At 33.6% G+C, this 15,534-nt stretch overlaps 2 protein-coding genes across 15 annotated transcripts in view; one reads left to right on the forward strand and one right to left on the reverse strand.

Annotated features, from left to right (window-relative positions):
• Positions 1 to 1,371, reverse strand: part of LOC112467497 (octopamine receptor beta-2R-like) — a 35,236-nt gene extending 33,865 nt beyond the window's left edge. For 2 of the 14 annotated variants that reach the window (XR_003042271.1, XR_003042270.1), the window contains exon 1: positions 60 to 1,365. The gene's annotated coding sequence lies outside the window, so the exon portion shown is untranslated. Of the gene's footprint in view, positions 1 to 59 lie in introns of all 14 variants that reach the window. The other 12 variants (XM_025036156.1, XM_025036207.1, XM_025036197.1 and 9 more) reach the window with 12 other exon arrangements.
• A 6,298-nt stretch (positions 1,372 to 7,669) lies between these two features.
• On the forward strand, positions 7,670 to 13,047 carry LOC112467626 (facilitated trehalose transporter Tret1-like). The gene is made up of 6 exons (XM_025036312.1): positions 7,670 to 7,748; positions 8,548 to 8,798; positions 9,091 to 9,293; positions 9,804 to 9,993; positions 12,020 to 12,308; positions 12,620 to 13,047. Exons 1-6 carry the CDS (start codon positions 7,670 to 7,672, stop codon positions 13,045 to 13,047), a joined length of 1,440 nt encoding a protein of 479 aa, XP_024892080.1.
• Positions 13,048 to 15,534: the final 2,487 nt, after the last annotated feature.

Genomic DNA, 15,534 nt, shown 5'->3' on the forward strand with positions numbered 1-15,534 from the left:
GTTTTGTCGCAATCACGAAATAACGTTGTCATATACATATAACGTCATAGAAAACTCACATAAATTTTGCGGGTCTTCACTTGCGATCCTTCGGAATTTCCTATAGAATTGCTTCTGTCAAAAGTGCCGAGCACCTGACGTTCTCACAGGACTTCCTCGTACTTGTCGGCATTCGCGCACGTGCATCGTAGGCGTTATCACGACTACTGAATCACTCCATTATCGTGGTGCGTTGCTCACCGAGTCGCATATCGACAGAACATACTTCCTTTTACGCGAGTGAGTCGTCCAGTCCTGGACCGCACAACCCTCGAGAAACATCTCTGGATACGTCGATCTTTGAGGCTGTCTCACGCTCTCCTCGATCGCTTCACGCTCCTCAATCTTCTCGTCTCCTTTTCCTCGCGGAGAACCTCGATATTCCTCGACGACGACGAGAAACACTCGTTACATCCTTGTAGATATCTCAAACGTTTTGAATCAGGCTTAAACGGAAATCGACGTGTTCGGGAGAGAGAGAGAGAGAGAGAGAGAGCTCGTTTCCGCGTTCGAGTTTAAGCTCGACACGAGGGCGAGGGTGAAGGCGGTCGTCGATCGTACATTCTAACGTCCTTACTTCATGGTCACAATTCCTCTTTGAATGAGTCCGTAACACATTCCTTCACTCGACACTCGTTTGCTCGCGCGTAAAAGCGATTCATTACGCTCTCGCCGTGTTTCTGAACGAGCTCGCATCAGTCGCATTCGCAATGTGAGAAAATTGGAAAGATCCGCTACGTTAGTCCAAGCTGCCCCGACGAATCGGCGCAAGCTCCGAACCTGGAGCTTCGAACCTCTAAGTCGATTTTGCGATTATCTCTCTCTCCCGCCCTCACCGCTCCTTCTCTTTTTCTCTCTCTCTTTCTCCATAGAGATATGTTAAACCCACCCTGATAATCCTAATTCGCAAATTCGCTTTCCCTCACCCGGCGAGTCGAGTAGAAATCTCGTCGCCTTTCTCTAAGAAAACCGTATATTATCTTTGTTAAAGAACGATGGCTCGATCGCGCAATGAGACAAGCGACCCAGGGAAGAAAAGAGAGATGAAGGAGAAAGAGAGAAAGAAAGAGAGAGAGAGAGAGAGAGAGAGAGAGAGAGAGAGAGAGAGAGAGAGAGAATAAAGGAGAGAACGTGCAATAAGACGTGCGATATAGGAAGAGCTAAGGAGAGATGGTCGAGTAGAGATAAAAAAAAAGGAAAAAGAGAGGAGAAGCAGAGACGAACGAAGGAGAGAAAGAGGCACCTCGGAGCACCTCGGAGCACACGCGTACTCAGCAAAGCTCGCAGCGTGGCGGGTCGACCGCGACTGAATCGTTGTCGACTCGACTGCTGCTGGGGTCGAGCTTGAATGAGCGAGCGTACCTCGGGCTCGTGAGTGGGAGAAAGAGGGAGACAAACGCCAGGCAAAAGGGACGAGGATAGAGGGGTGTAGATGTATAGCGTCGAGGGAAAGCTTGAGCCACGACCCATACTAGTATACTACCAGCGAAATTTTCAAAGACTCGTGCTTGCAATCTTTAGAGGGGGATTCACGCTTTTCGGAGCGATGACTTTAAAGCTGCCCCAAGACAGCTTCTTCTACGTCGTATTCATAATCGAGCCTCTATACGATTTGATCGAAATATTAATGCGGACGACTTGACTTGCGTGTATCGAAACGCATACGCATACACATATGTTATATTTTTAATATTATTTAATTAAATACTCTCTTTTTCTCTCAAATATAGCTTTTTTTTAACGGCTCTTTTGTCTTCTGGTATTTAATATTACAGAGAACGACAGAGTTTACTATCCTACAATACATTTACATATTTGATAGATGATACGTCGATGTTTCTATTTATAATATAAGTCGAGAGCCTTTGAGAATGTATAATTATGTGAGACAAAGATGTAAAGCGTGATGTGCGCAAAAATAAAAAGCCTAAGTGTAAAACAACTAAATAAAATAATGTTTACTTACACACATTATCATGCGATTAGCAGAAGCAAGTTACTTATTAAAGTTGAAAATGCTGGCTTCTAATTCAAGCAAGACCGATTTTTTTTAATTAATGCGAATCGAGCATCTCCCTTTCTCTCTCTCTCTCTCTCTCTCTCTCTCTCTCTCTCTCTCTCTCACTTTGAATGAGTATGCGTTCAACGCGCGTGTTAGCATACAATAGCGTTTTCACCTAATGCGCGCGCATTGTATTCAATGCATCTCACACAGTTTTAACCAATACATCAATATAAGAACATAAGTATATATAAGTTTAGGTGTCATAAAAGTGCGCGAGGACAAACTGTGTTTACAATTAATTTATATGTTGCCATTAATTGTTTATCCAAGAATTAATATTATTATTATTTATGGCATCTTTTTTATTTAATTATTATGAGAGATTTAGCAAGTTGTCTAAAAAATACGTGTCTACACAGGAATTAAAATTTTTTAATGCGTTGTAATGTGCATAAAAAAGCAGTTTTTTCAATTAGTGGAATGCTTGAAGATGCACACATTGTAATGCATTTCGAAACGCGCAGAAAAATTAGTGGTTACACATGCATCATTTAAATTTAGAAGCCTTTTATTTAACGTTTTACATTATAATAACGTAATATCAATTGATATTACGTTATTGTAATATGGAATACAAACATCACGGTGATGCTTTTACTTTCAACAAGATATCACGGGTAAAAGTACATGATTAATTACGTTCATAATTAGTATAATCCACAGTATCTAATCGTGGTTTGACTAAAGCGACTAGATATTCGAGGGCAACGACCAATTCCAATCAATATCTTGCGCATACACGAAGCGATGCACACCTACTAAGAATATATGTACATATATATTATATATGTATATATACGACCCGACACGAAGAATAGAGATCGAAAAAAGAAGGCACTTTTTCTAAGAGCTGTGTACTGCTAGCGAAGGTACCGGAACTTATTGGATGGAAGTCGAAATTGCGATCTATTTCACCCAACGACGTAGCGTGGGAAGAATTTCTTCTGCAACGTGATTGCGGCAGCTGTGCACGCGTTAATATTAGATGACACCTAGCCGCGGAATCAACTACCGGCAAAAATGTTCCAGTCTCGCATGTCACAAGCAAATAACCGACGTTCGCACACTTACAAATCATACTGCTTTTTTTATTAATAACCTTGTCGTTAGCGAGCCATTTTAAGGGGGGATTCCTCTTTTTTTCCGCTTATCGTTATTTTCTAATTTTCTGGTGAAGAAACTATACAACGAATCAATGCGAAATTTGGCATGTGGATTTATTTATCTCTTATCTATTCACAAAAAAATTAAAAATCATTTCCTCCCAAAAATATACGCTTTCCACCCTCCCTCGACGCGCGATGATCCCCAGTTGACGGTGTGCACGATTTGAGTCTTCCCATTAATCCTGCAACAAAAACCCAAGAACAATTCATCTTCTCTTTTGAGTCACAGCTATTGCTATAACTTTTCCGTTTAATGTCAGCAAACTTTCATATTTAAGGTAATAGAAGTGTACAAGTTAGAGATTGAGACAAAATTTTCCGAGATAATTTCGCATACTAGTAAACGTACAACAGATCATATTTGGATACACCATACTACTGTACTTGATGTGACCAAGATATTCCTTACATTTTTTAATACTTTGTAGACTTTCAAAAACGAATTCTTAAGTATGATTTTTAAGAAGGTGATAAGAAAAGAAAGATATATGTATAAGATATGTACGTTATAAATTTAAAGTTACATTATGAAAGAATATATGTAGGTTCAATTTTTCTCTTATTAGAGACAACAATTTAATAAGGACACAAGTTTTTAATCGATATTTTATGTATGTACATAAGACAACTTGACATACACTACTAAATCGTTATGGCGTACCTAATGTATTGGCTGTTTTTCACCTCTTTTGAACATTCACGTAAGAGCTGTTTCATCGACATTCGATAGTCGGCCGAGTATCGACATTCTGGCCGAGAAATGAGAAACGTCGTTGATGTGCAAACAATGAATAGGTAACGTCCACTCACGATCAACTGCACATCGTTCATATCGTGCACAGCGCCTGCACACATATCTCATTATTTGCATTACATGTTTATTTATATTAAATCGTGCCTTTGTCAAAATCCAAAGTATGAATACCAAAACCTGCACATCTTTATATATTCATATTCATATTATTGTTTCAGACAATAATGGAAAATAATAAAAGCACATTCAAACTTATATTGGTACACGTACATACATATATGTATACATATCTATATATTATCGTCACATTGTAACCTAACTCCGCATTTTTTTCATTGTTATCTTTTAAGCATTTATGCATCGATATCATGTTTTTATCTAGTCTACTCTAGATCGGGCAGAAACAGGCGAATTTTCAGGAATTAATTTCAGACAAAATATCGGTGATACATGAATGATTTGAAAAATTCAGGAATTTTTTTCTTGACGCCAAAAACGAGGAGAGAAAAAAAGCTCCGTCATTTCGAAGACAATACAATATAGTTAATGACCATATTTTTTTTTTTTTTTTAGACCACCCACATTTCAGAAACCATGTACACCGTCTGAAAAGCATAGTTGCGCGCGAAGGAGTGCCTCATCGCCATTTTGAAATTTTTTTACATCAAAAAATTTGTACATGTTCTTGAAACCCTAATAAAAAGATAATGAAAAAAAAATCATTCATGTATCACCGATAGTTTGTCTGAAATTAATTTCTGAAAATTCGCCTGTTTCTGCCCGATCTAGAGTAGACTAACCCCTTAATAAAGTAAAGTTTCTTAAAATACGTATTTCCGTTCTTAAAGAAGGCATGTAAGAGATTGAATTGTTGCCGTTTTTTCGCGATGTTGATTGGTTCTCTCGCTTGGCTCACTTCGTATTGCGAGAGACAAATTTCGACTTTTTAAATTCTCAGATCTCAATAGTCGTTTCCGAAGGATTTAGCCCAGTCAAAATAGACTTTTAAATGGAATTAATTCCGGGAAGCGATTTTTTTTTTTTGACTGTTTCGGAGGGTCATGGGTAGTCTAAAACCGGATTTTCGGGATCCTAACCCTTGAGCGTTAGCCGCCATTTTGATTAGAAGGGTGATTTTGTAAATATCTCGCTTATTTTCAACTTTAGAGTGAAAATGTAATAACCAAACTTGTAGAAAATTTAATACTCTACAATTTTGGTCCTTTTCATTTTTCACCTAGGATCGATATTTTGGGTCTTAGACTCAAAAGTGGGGGGTAAAATTTTTTTTATTTTTTGAATTTACTTGGTATAATGAAAAACATCTTTTCCACACCACCACGGAGGTAGAGTTTATGGCGCGTTTATTCAAAGAATTAAAAAAAAATAATAAAATTTCACCCCCCACTTTCGAGTCTAAGACCCAAAATATCGATCCTAGGTAAAAAATGATAAGAACCAAAATTGTAGAGTATTAAATTTTCTACAAGTTTGGTTATTACCACTTTCACTCTAAAGTTGAAAATAAGCGAGATATTTACAAAATCACCCTTCTAATCAAAATGGCGGCTAACGCTCCAGGGTTAGGATCCCGAAAATCCGGTTTTAGACTACCCATGACCCTCCGAAACAATCAAAAAAAAAAAATCGCTTCCCGGAATTAATTCCATTTCAGCGGCTTTTTCGGGCTATTTTGACTGGGCTAATTTTAGCGTGCAGAAACCAAATCCGTTGCCCGAATTGCTCTATCACGTCAGGTTTCGAAGATATTTGTAGGAAAAAATCTATATAGAAACTATATGTCATACCTTGAAAATTGATAAAAAATTCTATATCTAGGTACCTCTTGCTTCTACCCGTAGCGGGGCAGCAACTCGTGCGCGGGTTAAAGCGTCATGGAGGTAGATATAGTATTTTTTTAATCAATTTCTCAAGGTATGACATATGGTTTCTATAGATTTTTTCATACAGAATTCGAATCCATTGAGAAAATGGGCCTAACACGTATTATTTTACAGTTATTTCAACCTAAAAAAACCGAAAATGGCATTTTTAGGTACATATATCTCTGAAACCTGACGTGATAGAGCAATTCGAGCAATGGATTCGGTTTCTGCACGCCAAAATCCTTTGACTATTGAGATGTGTGGATCAAAATTGCCGTCGGCCTGTGCTATTGACAAATTACAAGACAGTGTTATTAAAGTCCGTTTAATATCATCATTTAAAATCACAGATACGCACCATTAATAAGTGGTATTATTAAACAAAATTAAATTGTTGCTGTAGACAAATAATCTAATTAAAGAATTCTTGAATTCTGTAAGATATTAAAAATATTTTAATTTGTAATATGTAATGTGTCACTTTTGATTAATATATATTGCTTTGTTCAATATTGATTGTTTTGATAAGAAGCCATCTCTCTCCGTCTCTCTCTCTCTCTCTCTCTCTCTCTCTCTTTCTGTCTCTCGTAATGCCCGACTGAGCTTCTGTCAGTATGTAGCCCCTACTCGCCGCAACTTTGAAGGCACGCACGTTATTGTGGGAAAAATATACCTACCTACGTATAAACGTTTCGACTTGGGAAAGGTAAATCAATGTTCTTTCTGAAGGATATCGCGGTGCCGCCCAATGCTATGTCTCGATGAAATATAAATAAAGTATGGTTGTGAGCAAAAAGAACTTGACACTATTATACCATGTATAATACTTGACGAAATAATATTCGTATATAACAGAATTACTTTTGTGTGTGATGACAATCTTATAAACTTCTTAACTTCTATCAAAGGAAAAGCAGTAACGGTTTTTAAAATAATTCATTATCGATGCTGTTTTAACAAAAATTGGAATAATGTAGTATAACAATATCTACAATTGTTTCCCATAAAACTTGTATAAAAATCAGTTTTCTTATTTATTATACAGATTTATAAGATATTTACAGTTATCAATTACTATATTGCATATTGATCGATGAAATTTATCGCATTACGTGTAAGATAAATCAAAGATAGACAATTCCAGAATTTGTTAATAAGCTGGCGTGCTAAATATTGCGTGCCAACATATTGATTTTATAGATTTAATTCTTTCAAACACTCTCTATTTTATATTATCGTATGGTAAAACTATTTTATAATATAAAAATTATTAATGTATAAAAATGTGTTGAATCTACGCATCTTTATTTACGTAGCATTGCATTTAATAAATTATCTAATAAATTACCTAATTTGTTATTACTAAAAATCAGATTTTTTATATGCAGATTATAAATAACATAATCTTAAGTTATTAGTTGCTTCTTTCCATCAATCTACATATAAAAAATCCAATGTCTAGTTATTACTTTAAAGAATTGGAAACATTCGTATTAAAGAGAAGACTGCATCATAAAGAACGCAACGATATTTGGAATAAATCACGAATCAAGGTTGGTAAACAATGCAGTTTGGTAAAACATCCGGTCGGATATTAAACGCGTGGTCGAGTCGATACGTTATTTGTATCGAGCACTCGAGCAGAGGGTCAGTCATGTAGCTGAATTCTCTCGAGTCGATTTGAATCGGTATCGGTGGATGACAGTTGGAGAATGGTGATAGCGCTTAGACAACGTCATTTATCACGTCTATTATGAAAATGACATCGACATTAGCTCCCGAAGTCAACAACGATGGTAGGATCTATCGATTAAATCAGCACATGGCTGCCTTCGTAAGTAAGTTCGGAAAACGTTTATTCGCTATCACTCTAACTAATTGTAAGCAACGTAAATGTTTTCTTTAGATTTAAAATATAATTATTAACACTTTGAAAATATACATGTATTTATAGAATATATATGTTTTATACATATATCCTACACATACATGCGGTGCCTCATACAAAAGTTTATTATATCTCCCAATTTGATGAACTTGAGCAAAAGCTTAATTCTTATGGTTGCATAGTATATTTGAGAGATATGTACAAGTTTTCACTGTTCATTATATAGTACTTATACGACGTGGAATACAATCGTGCGGATATGATCTTAAATTAAATACATTTACAATATAATAAGGAGTACTAATATGTATATACGGTTTTGTTTAAAATTTTTCTACTAAAATATACATTAGGTATTAAAAATATCTTTTTTAATAATTTTACTCGGATTGTATGTACAGTCATGATTTCCACGAAGTGTGTATAAATCTAATGAAATTCTAATTATTTTGTCTACATCACGTGTGTTTACATCATGATGCCCTACTATAAGCGGATTATACCTACCTACCGTTTGTGTGGCGTGAAAAAATATAATCTGAATAATCATTGGATATTGTTACGATATATAATATAAGAAAAAATAATATAGTTACACACACAAATATATTCATACATTTTGAATATATTTGGATAGACTTATATATATATACACATGTGGATGTGGATCTACAAATTGCAAAATCGCTCAATATAATTTACTTAAATATATGCGATAAAATAGTGATTCTTTTTGTTTGGAAATTTAGCATCTCTCGGCGGTTTCGCTCTTGGTGTCACACTTGGATGGAATTCAAGTGCCGGGGCAATTCTTCGAAACATTTTGAACGCTAGCGGTACTGAAATCGGTCTTATCGGTGGTATTTTGAATGCCGGTGCTTGTGTCGGCGTGATGTTTATGCCTTTTTTTATGAAGTATTTCAGTCGTATCACAGCCATGTCCTTGACTATGCCAGGATTTATCATCGGATGGACGTTTGTTTGCTGCGCTGGCCAAAAAGTATGCCGTAATGTCAAGTTTCGCCAAAATGTTTACGTATATAACAAATTATAAGAGTAAATTAGCTATCTCGATGCGCTAAAGCGGTCTCAATGCGCAAAGTGTTTAATTACCTCGCCTCCTCATTGTTAAATATCATTTAATATCAGGGAATAGTCAAATTAGTTCAAGTCAATTATTACAGAATTGTTTTAATATTTTATTTGACGTAATATTTTAAAGATAAAATTTGAAAATATTGATGCGTTAACCAATGAAAATGGCGTATACGATGTACTAAACATTTGCACAGATTTCGCTCCTCATAATTGGTCGATTCATATGTGGTATGAGCGGTGGAGCATTCTGCATTCTGACGCCGATTTACATCGCAGAAATCGCAGATCAGAATTCGCGAGGACGACTTCTTATGTATTTCCAGCTTTTAATCAACTGCGGAATTATGTATGCTTTTGTAGCCGCCCATGTATTAAATGAACACGATGCTATATCGAGGTACTTGTAACATTGAATGTAATATATCTTTGAAATTTTTTAATTTAATTATGACGTAAGTATAAAGAGGCTCAAACGATTAATAAATCAAGTAATAAATAAAGGGCTCAGAATCACAACAGGATATTCGCGTGTTGAAATATTATATCAAAATAAAAATTTACAAACGTTTCAGTTTGTCGTTAGACCATCTTCTGTGATAAAAGTAATTCGACAATTTGACAATTAGCCCAGTATTCATAGTCGGCTATTATATTTAAGATCGTCTTAACCCTTTAACGGCCTGGGGTACATACGTCCCACTTATTTTAAAAAATTATATCTTCCATAAATATTTTTTTGAAATATTATTAATGTGGTTAAACAGAGATGTTCTTACCATAAAACTTTTGTGTCATCGTATGTCCGTATGTCAATCAAAATGAATTATATCAAATGTAAAATGTAATCGAATTAGAACTAAATCTCCAGGAAGTTCACGTAACCATTAATAATATATAGGTTAATTAGGTATAACTTCATTTGTGCCGTGACATGCCTTGTGGTTGCTCTGGTATATCTATTGCCTGAAAGTCCTTTCTATCATCTTATGAAGAATAACGAAATAAAGGCAAAGAATTCTCTAAAATGGTACCGTGGTCAAACTTATGAAGACGTCGAAATAGAGGAATTGAAATATCTCGTGAGTCAATCAGGAAAGGTAAAACGCTTAGTTTTTCCATCATAGATATTAGCTCAGAAGAATAGAATATAATGTTGATTGCTATAATATTATATATAAAATTATATTTTACCTAAGATAATTGCATAAAATGATAAGTTAGTTGTTATAAAGCTCGCTCTCTCTCTCTCTCTCTCTCTCTCTCTCTCTCTTCCCCCTTTTTAGTCTGTCTTTCCCCCTCTTTTTCCTTCCATTAACCTGAGAACGGACGTTTCAATTTTTTTGCATAAACGGTCAACCCCAAAACTGGGTTTATTTTTGCACCCCAAATAAAAATCATTGCTATTAATTGCATCTTTTTGGATTGTTTTATAATTGATCAGTATTTGAGGACAATATGTATAAAGATTTATTCAACATTTTCCGAAAAATGTAAGGAAAAACCAAAAAATATTTTAAAAACAAAAGATTTTAAAATTACTGTGACGTGAGTTTTATTTTTTCGATACTTGAGTGTGTAAGTAGCCGCAGGTGCCCGTTCTCGGGTTAATAAGATTAATGTATCAACAAAACAAACCACAAATATATATATACAAAAAATATGTAAATGATAAAATAGGTAGTAGAAACTGTCTGACACTTGAGCAAAATTAATACACAAAGTTAATCATTTCGAAGACATTTATATATATATTAGGATGTGTCATTTTGGAGCAACTTTTTTTTTCATTTCACGAATAGCATATATACTTGCAGGAAGGTAAAATAAGATATCTGTTAAAATTTTAGCCCTTAATATTAATATTAACAGGTCGCTCATCGCAATTTTTTATTTTTTATTTAGTAAGATAGAAAAAATTTTATAACTATCTAACAAACAGTAATACAGCATTGCGCCACATAGATTTTCTGTAGTAAATTTACCGCTCTACAAAAAAGATCTCTTATCATTTTTTCATAAATTCAACCTTTCAAAAGATATTCAAAGTTAAAGTTTGATAAATTTTATAAAACTTGTTTTTGCTTCTTATGAATGTTGTATCATATCGACTATCAAAAATTATGAAATAATTAATACATATTTTTGTAGAAAATTTAACGATCTACAAAAAAGGTCTTTTATGTTTTTTTCATAAATATAACTATTTAGACGATATTAAGGTTTATACTTTGAACTTTAAACCTTAATATCGTCTAAATGGTTATATTTATGAAAAAAACATAAGAGACCTATTTTGATCGTTAAATTTTCTACAAAAATATGTATTTCTTATTTCATAATTTTTGATAGTCGATATAATACAACATTCATAAAAAGCAAAAACAAATTTTATAAAATTATAAAATTAATTTATCAAATTTTAACTTTGAATATCTTTTGAACGATTGAATTTATAAAAAAATGATAGAGATCTTTTTTGGAAAGCGGTAAATTTACTACAAAAAATCTATGTGGCGCAATGCTGTATTACTGTTTGTTAGATAGTTATAAAATTTTTTTTATCTTACTAAATAAAAAATAAAAAATCGCGATGAGCTTAATATTAATATTAAGGGCTAAAATTTTAACAAGTATCTTATTTTACCTTCCTGCAAGTATATATGCTATTTGTGAAATAAAAAAAAAGTTGCTCCAAAATGACACCCTAATATATATGTATGTAAACTATTTATTTTAATTCACACCAGACTTAATTTATTACATTTTTATATCTTACATCTTTAGTGAGTGTAGAGTTAATATCATGTATTTGGACTTTTATTACTAATGTAAGATATTTTACAAGTCCATGGAAGCTTTGCAAGTATACAATGTAACTACAACATATGAATCTTACGAAACTTAATTAAATGTGTTTTTATGTGAATCTTCGTAAAATATGGTTTTTCTTTGTTCTCGATTAATTACGAATTACAGAGATTAAAATAAATATCTTCAAACTAAAGACAAGTGGATAAAAAATAAGGTTCTTTTATATAATAAAAATTACTTTAAAATATCAAAAAATTATATTGCTCTCTGTTATGACTTGTAAAAGATACTCCCAAAATGTTCTCTTTACAGATTACAATAAATGTTCTAAAAAATCGATGCGTCATAAGTTCCTTCTTTACATGCTTCTTCGCGTTCCTGACTCAACAATTAAGTGGCGTTACGATTATGATTTTCTACGCATTGACACTCTTCAACTTTGGCGGGTCGGGCGATCTAACCGGAAGCGAACAAACTGTCCTCATTGGTGGAGTGCAAATATTGTCTTGTTTTCTAGCCATGGGTCTGGTAGACATAATCGGACGACGACTACTGTTAATTGTATCCTCGATACTTATGGGACTGTTTTTGATACTGTTAGGTAAACGATTTCCTATTACGATGGTGGTGTCCATCAGAGCAGATTACATATATATATATACCTATCATAGGTTATTTTAAGACTTACAACTTACAACTAGTACACAATATTACGAGAGTAAACGTTCAAAATAAACGAGTGTCAAAAAAGGAATTTTGACTGACATAAGAAATTTTTCTTTTGTCATTAAAGTTATCGATAGCAAACAATTTTTTTACTGTGTGTAAAAGTAAATTAAATAAACGAATCTTTAACACAGTAAAAGTTTGTGATAAGCATAAAGCAAAATCTTTTCGATTTTGTACTTGCAGGATGGTTTTACAAATTGAGGGATCAGGACCCAGAGTACGACGATATCTACTTTTGGATGCCGCCGACTTGGACGACCCTGTTTTTTGCCACTTTTAACTTGGGCGTTGGGCCGATTTCGTGGGCGTTGATAGGTGATGTCTTTCCCATGCAAATTAGAGAGACTGCCATTGCATGTGCAGTCGCATTTAATTGGCTGCTATCTCTGATAGCAACGATGACCTTTGGGGAAATGTTGGATGCCCTTGGTGTTTCAAAGACCATGTGGCTCTTTGCTAGCTCTTGCTGGATAGCTGGAGCTCTTTGCGCCCTACTCCTAAAGGATACTCGCGGCCACAGTTTGGCCAAAATACAAAAGAGTTTTGGTATTGAAGATAGACAAGTAGAAATAAACGGTATAGAGCAAACTTTCGACATCGAAAGACTATAGTGTTGTGAATATGCTTGGGCAATTTTGAAAAATGGACTTGTTGAAAGATAAATATTTTTCTACGGCAATGATTTAATAGTCTTTAGATTATCCTTTGTTTATCTTGGAAACTTGGTTTATCTTGCATCATAACATAATTTGCAGCGAACTCTAACTGTGAGAAGAATTAAGTGTGTCTGAAAAATTATGCGCTTGTAAATCATGCAAAATAAATATTTATCATGTTCCGCGACCTAAGATATAATTTTCAATCGCTAATCATGCTCTTGCGAATAAATAACAAAATATCTCAATTAATAAATCAATCAATCGGCTTTATTGCAGTTGTTAACAGGTAAAGAACAGCTTGAATTCATGAAGATTATGTTTCAAACAATCTGTGTATAAATACATCAATCTTACATGGTAACATCAGTCATCAAATAAAGATATAATAATCCAGCTAGAAAACGTATTATCTTTCTTTCTGTAATCCTAGCATACTGAATGTGTGGTGTTTGCGTTAGTTGGCGGTCCACCAAAAAGCTGAGATTTGCAGTATTTTATTTTGAGCTAAAATATTGTTGTAAATAACAGATTTATCCAGCAACTACTTTCTCGTTCAGTTTTTTGACAATAATAACACTACTGCGAAAGTTATAGCAGAATCAAGAAATAAATTAAGGATCGTTGATTTATGCATTGATTTATTTCACACCAATACCGCACGTGTCTACATCATACCATTAAATTCCTATATCATTAGGTTTGCAGAAATTGCAATGAATACAATTAGTCACTCATTTATATCAAAGTACATTATTTATATTCTTATCGCGGTTAAAAATTAAATGCGGAGCAAACGCGCGCGCGCGCGCGTGCGCGTAAATTGCATCAGTACTTATAAGTTGATTTGATTGATCGATCTAGATCTAGAGATATTCTGCAGGAGAGATGTTAGCTATTGCTACTATATTTCAATAAATTATAATTGTAATTCTATTATTGGCAGTCCTGTCTATGAACCGATAAAGTTGATAAGCAGTATATTAATTAATTTGATGCGCAATTGTGCAAATTTCCGAAAATAACAAATACACTATTGACAAATACATATAATTCATTGTACAATTGCCGTATGTGGTTTCATCCTCTCTTCCTGCTTTCTTGTAAACATAACTCATCTGGCTGATTTTTACAATAGTTCGTCTATAAAAATAAAAGTATGATGTTAAATTATATGTCTATTTTTCGTTTCGATATATTAATTTTTTTAATTACACATACAAATTTATTTACGTGACATGCAATTAAAAATAATCTGTATCACACATAAACATGTCTCTCTCTTCCCCCCTCTTTCTCTCTCTCTCTCTCTCTCTCTTTCTATTCTTTTCTCTATTTTATTAGACATTATGTATTTATTAGACACTAGATTTTTCAAAATTAAATTGCCCAGCAATCCGTATGTATTTTATGTATCCTTGAGAGCGAAACTTGTAATTAGTTGCCAAACCTAGATTAAGTTTGCTCTGGAAATTAATTCAATCAACATGGAGTGCTATAAGTTTGAAAGTTTCGTTGAGATGTATCGTTTAACTATTACCATGAAATTCGGTTCTCTCGATACACAAACTATTTCCGCAATTTTGAACTTGTTGCTCTACGAAACTTTGTGATATCAATTAATCCGAATCAGATCCAATATGAGCACAAATGTATGATACTTGGCTAGTTGGCTGATATGCAGATTAGTCTCGATAAATCAAGTTTCACAATTCTCTTTATCTCTGATAAAGCTGGCATACTAGTTTACATTTTGTGTACTATAGAATTTCTGATTTTAAACTTGCATAATTTTACTTATTAACTATTGTTAACTTTCATGCTTACGCATGCATGTATGCAAATTGCGCCGGTATAAATTATATATATATATGTATATATATATATATATACATCTCTATATAGATATATATATATATATTATATATATATTAGGGTAGTCCTTATTTACTCGACAAAAAAATTTCTTTTAATTTTTTTTGCGGCACCTTCCAAAATGTTTTCAATTCACAAAAAAATAATCCTTGCCAAAGTTTAGCTTGATCGATAACGGAAACCCCGGCTCTTTATACATTTGAATTCCCTTGTATTAAACTGTTTACACAATTAACATTGATTTTTGAAGTGTATTTTCCACAAAAATCGGCTTAGAGAACTTTTCTATTTTATTTAACATGTGTGCCTTGCTTTTCTGCACCATTTGAGACCTTATTTAAACAATTCTTATAAGTCTTATTTAAACAATTAGGTGAATTATTAATAACTAAAAATAAAAGTAAATAGTTATTGCATTTATTGTATTCTGACAAAGTTGGGAGCCCCTCGGACCACTATTCTAGGAGGGTACTTGAGCAGACTTAAGCCGGAAACCACTGTGACGGCCGGAAAAAGAATGATATTTTTGTAAATTTTTTTTGCAAGAAATAATAAATTTAATAAAGT

The sequence above is a fragment of the Temnothorax curvispinosus genome, unplaced genomic scaffold, assembly GCF_003070985.1.
Source record: "Temnothorax curvispinosus isolate PA1 unplaced genomic scaffold, ASM307098v1 QBEX01001663.1, whole genome shotgun sequence".
NCBI lineage: Eukaryota > Metazoa > Arthropoda > Insecta > Hymenoptera > Formicidae > Temnothorax > Temnothorax curvispinosus.

Excerpts from the sequence above, each read along its gene's own strand:
- LOC112467626 (XM_025036312.1), top strand. The coding sequence starts at position 7,670 with ATGACATCGACATTAGCTCCCGAAGTCAACAACGATGGTAGGATCTAT. Across the intron at positions 9,994-12,019 it reads TCGTGAGTCAATCAGGAAAG|ATTACAATAAATGTTCTAAA; the intron begins GTAAAACGCTTA and ends TTCTCTTTACAG. Across the intron at positions 12,309-12,619 it reads ACTGTTTTTGATACTGTTAG|GATGGTTTTACAAATTGAGG; the intron begins GTAAACGATTTC and ends TTGTACTTGCAG.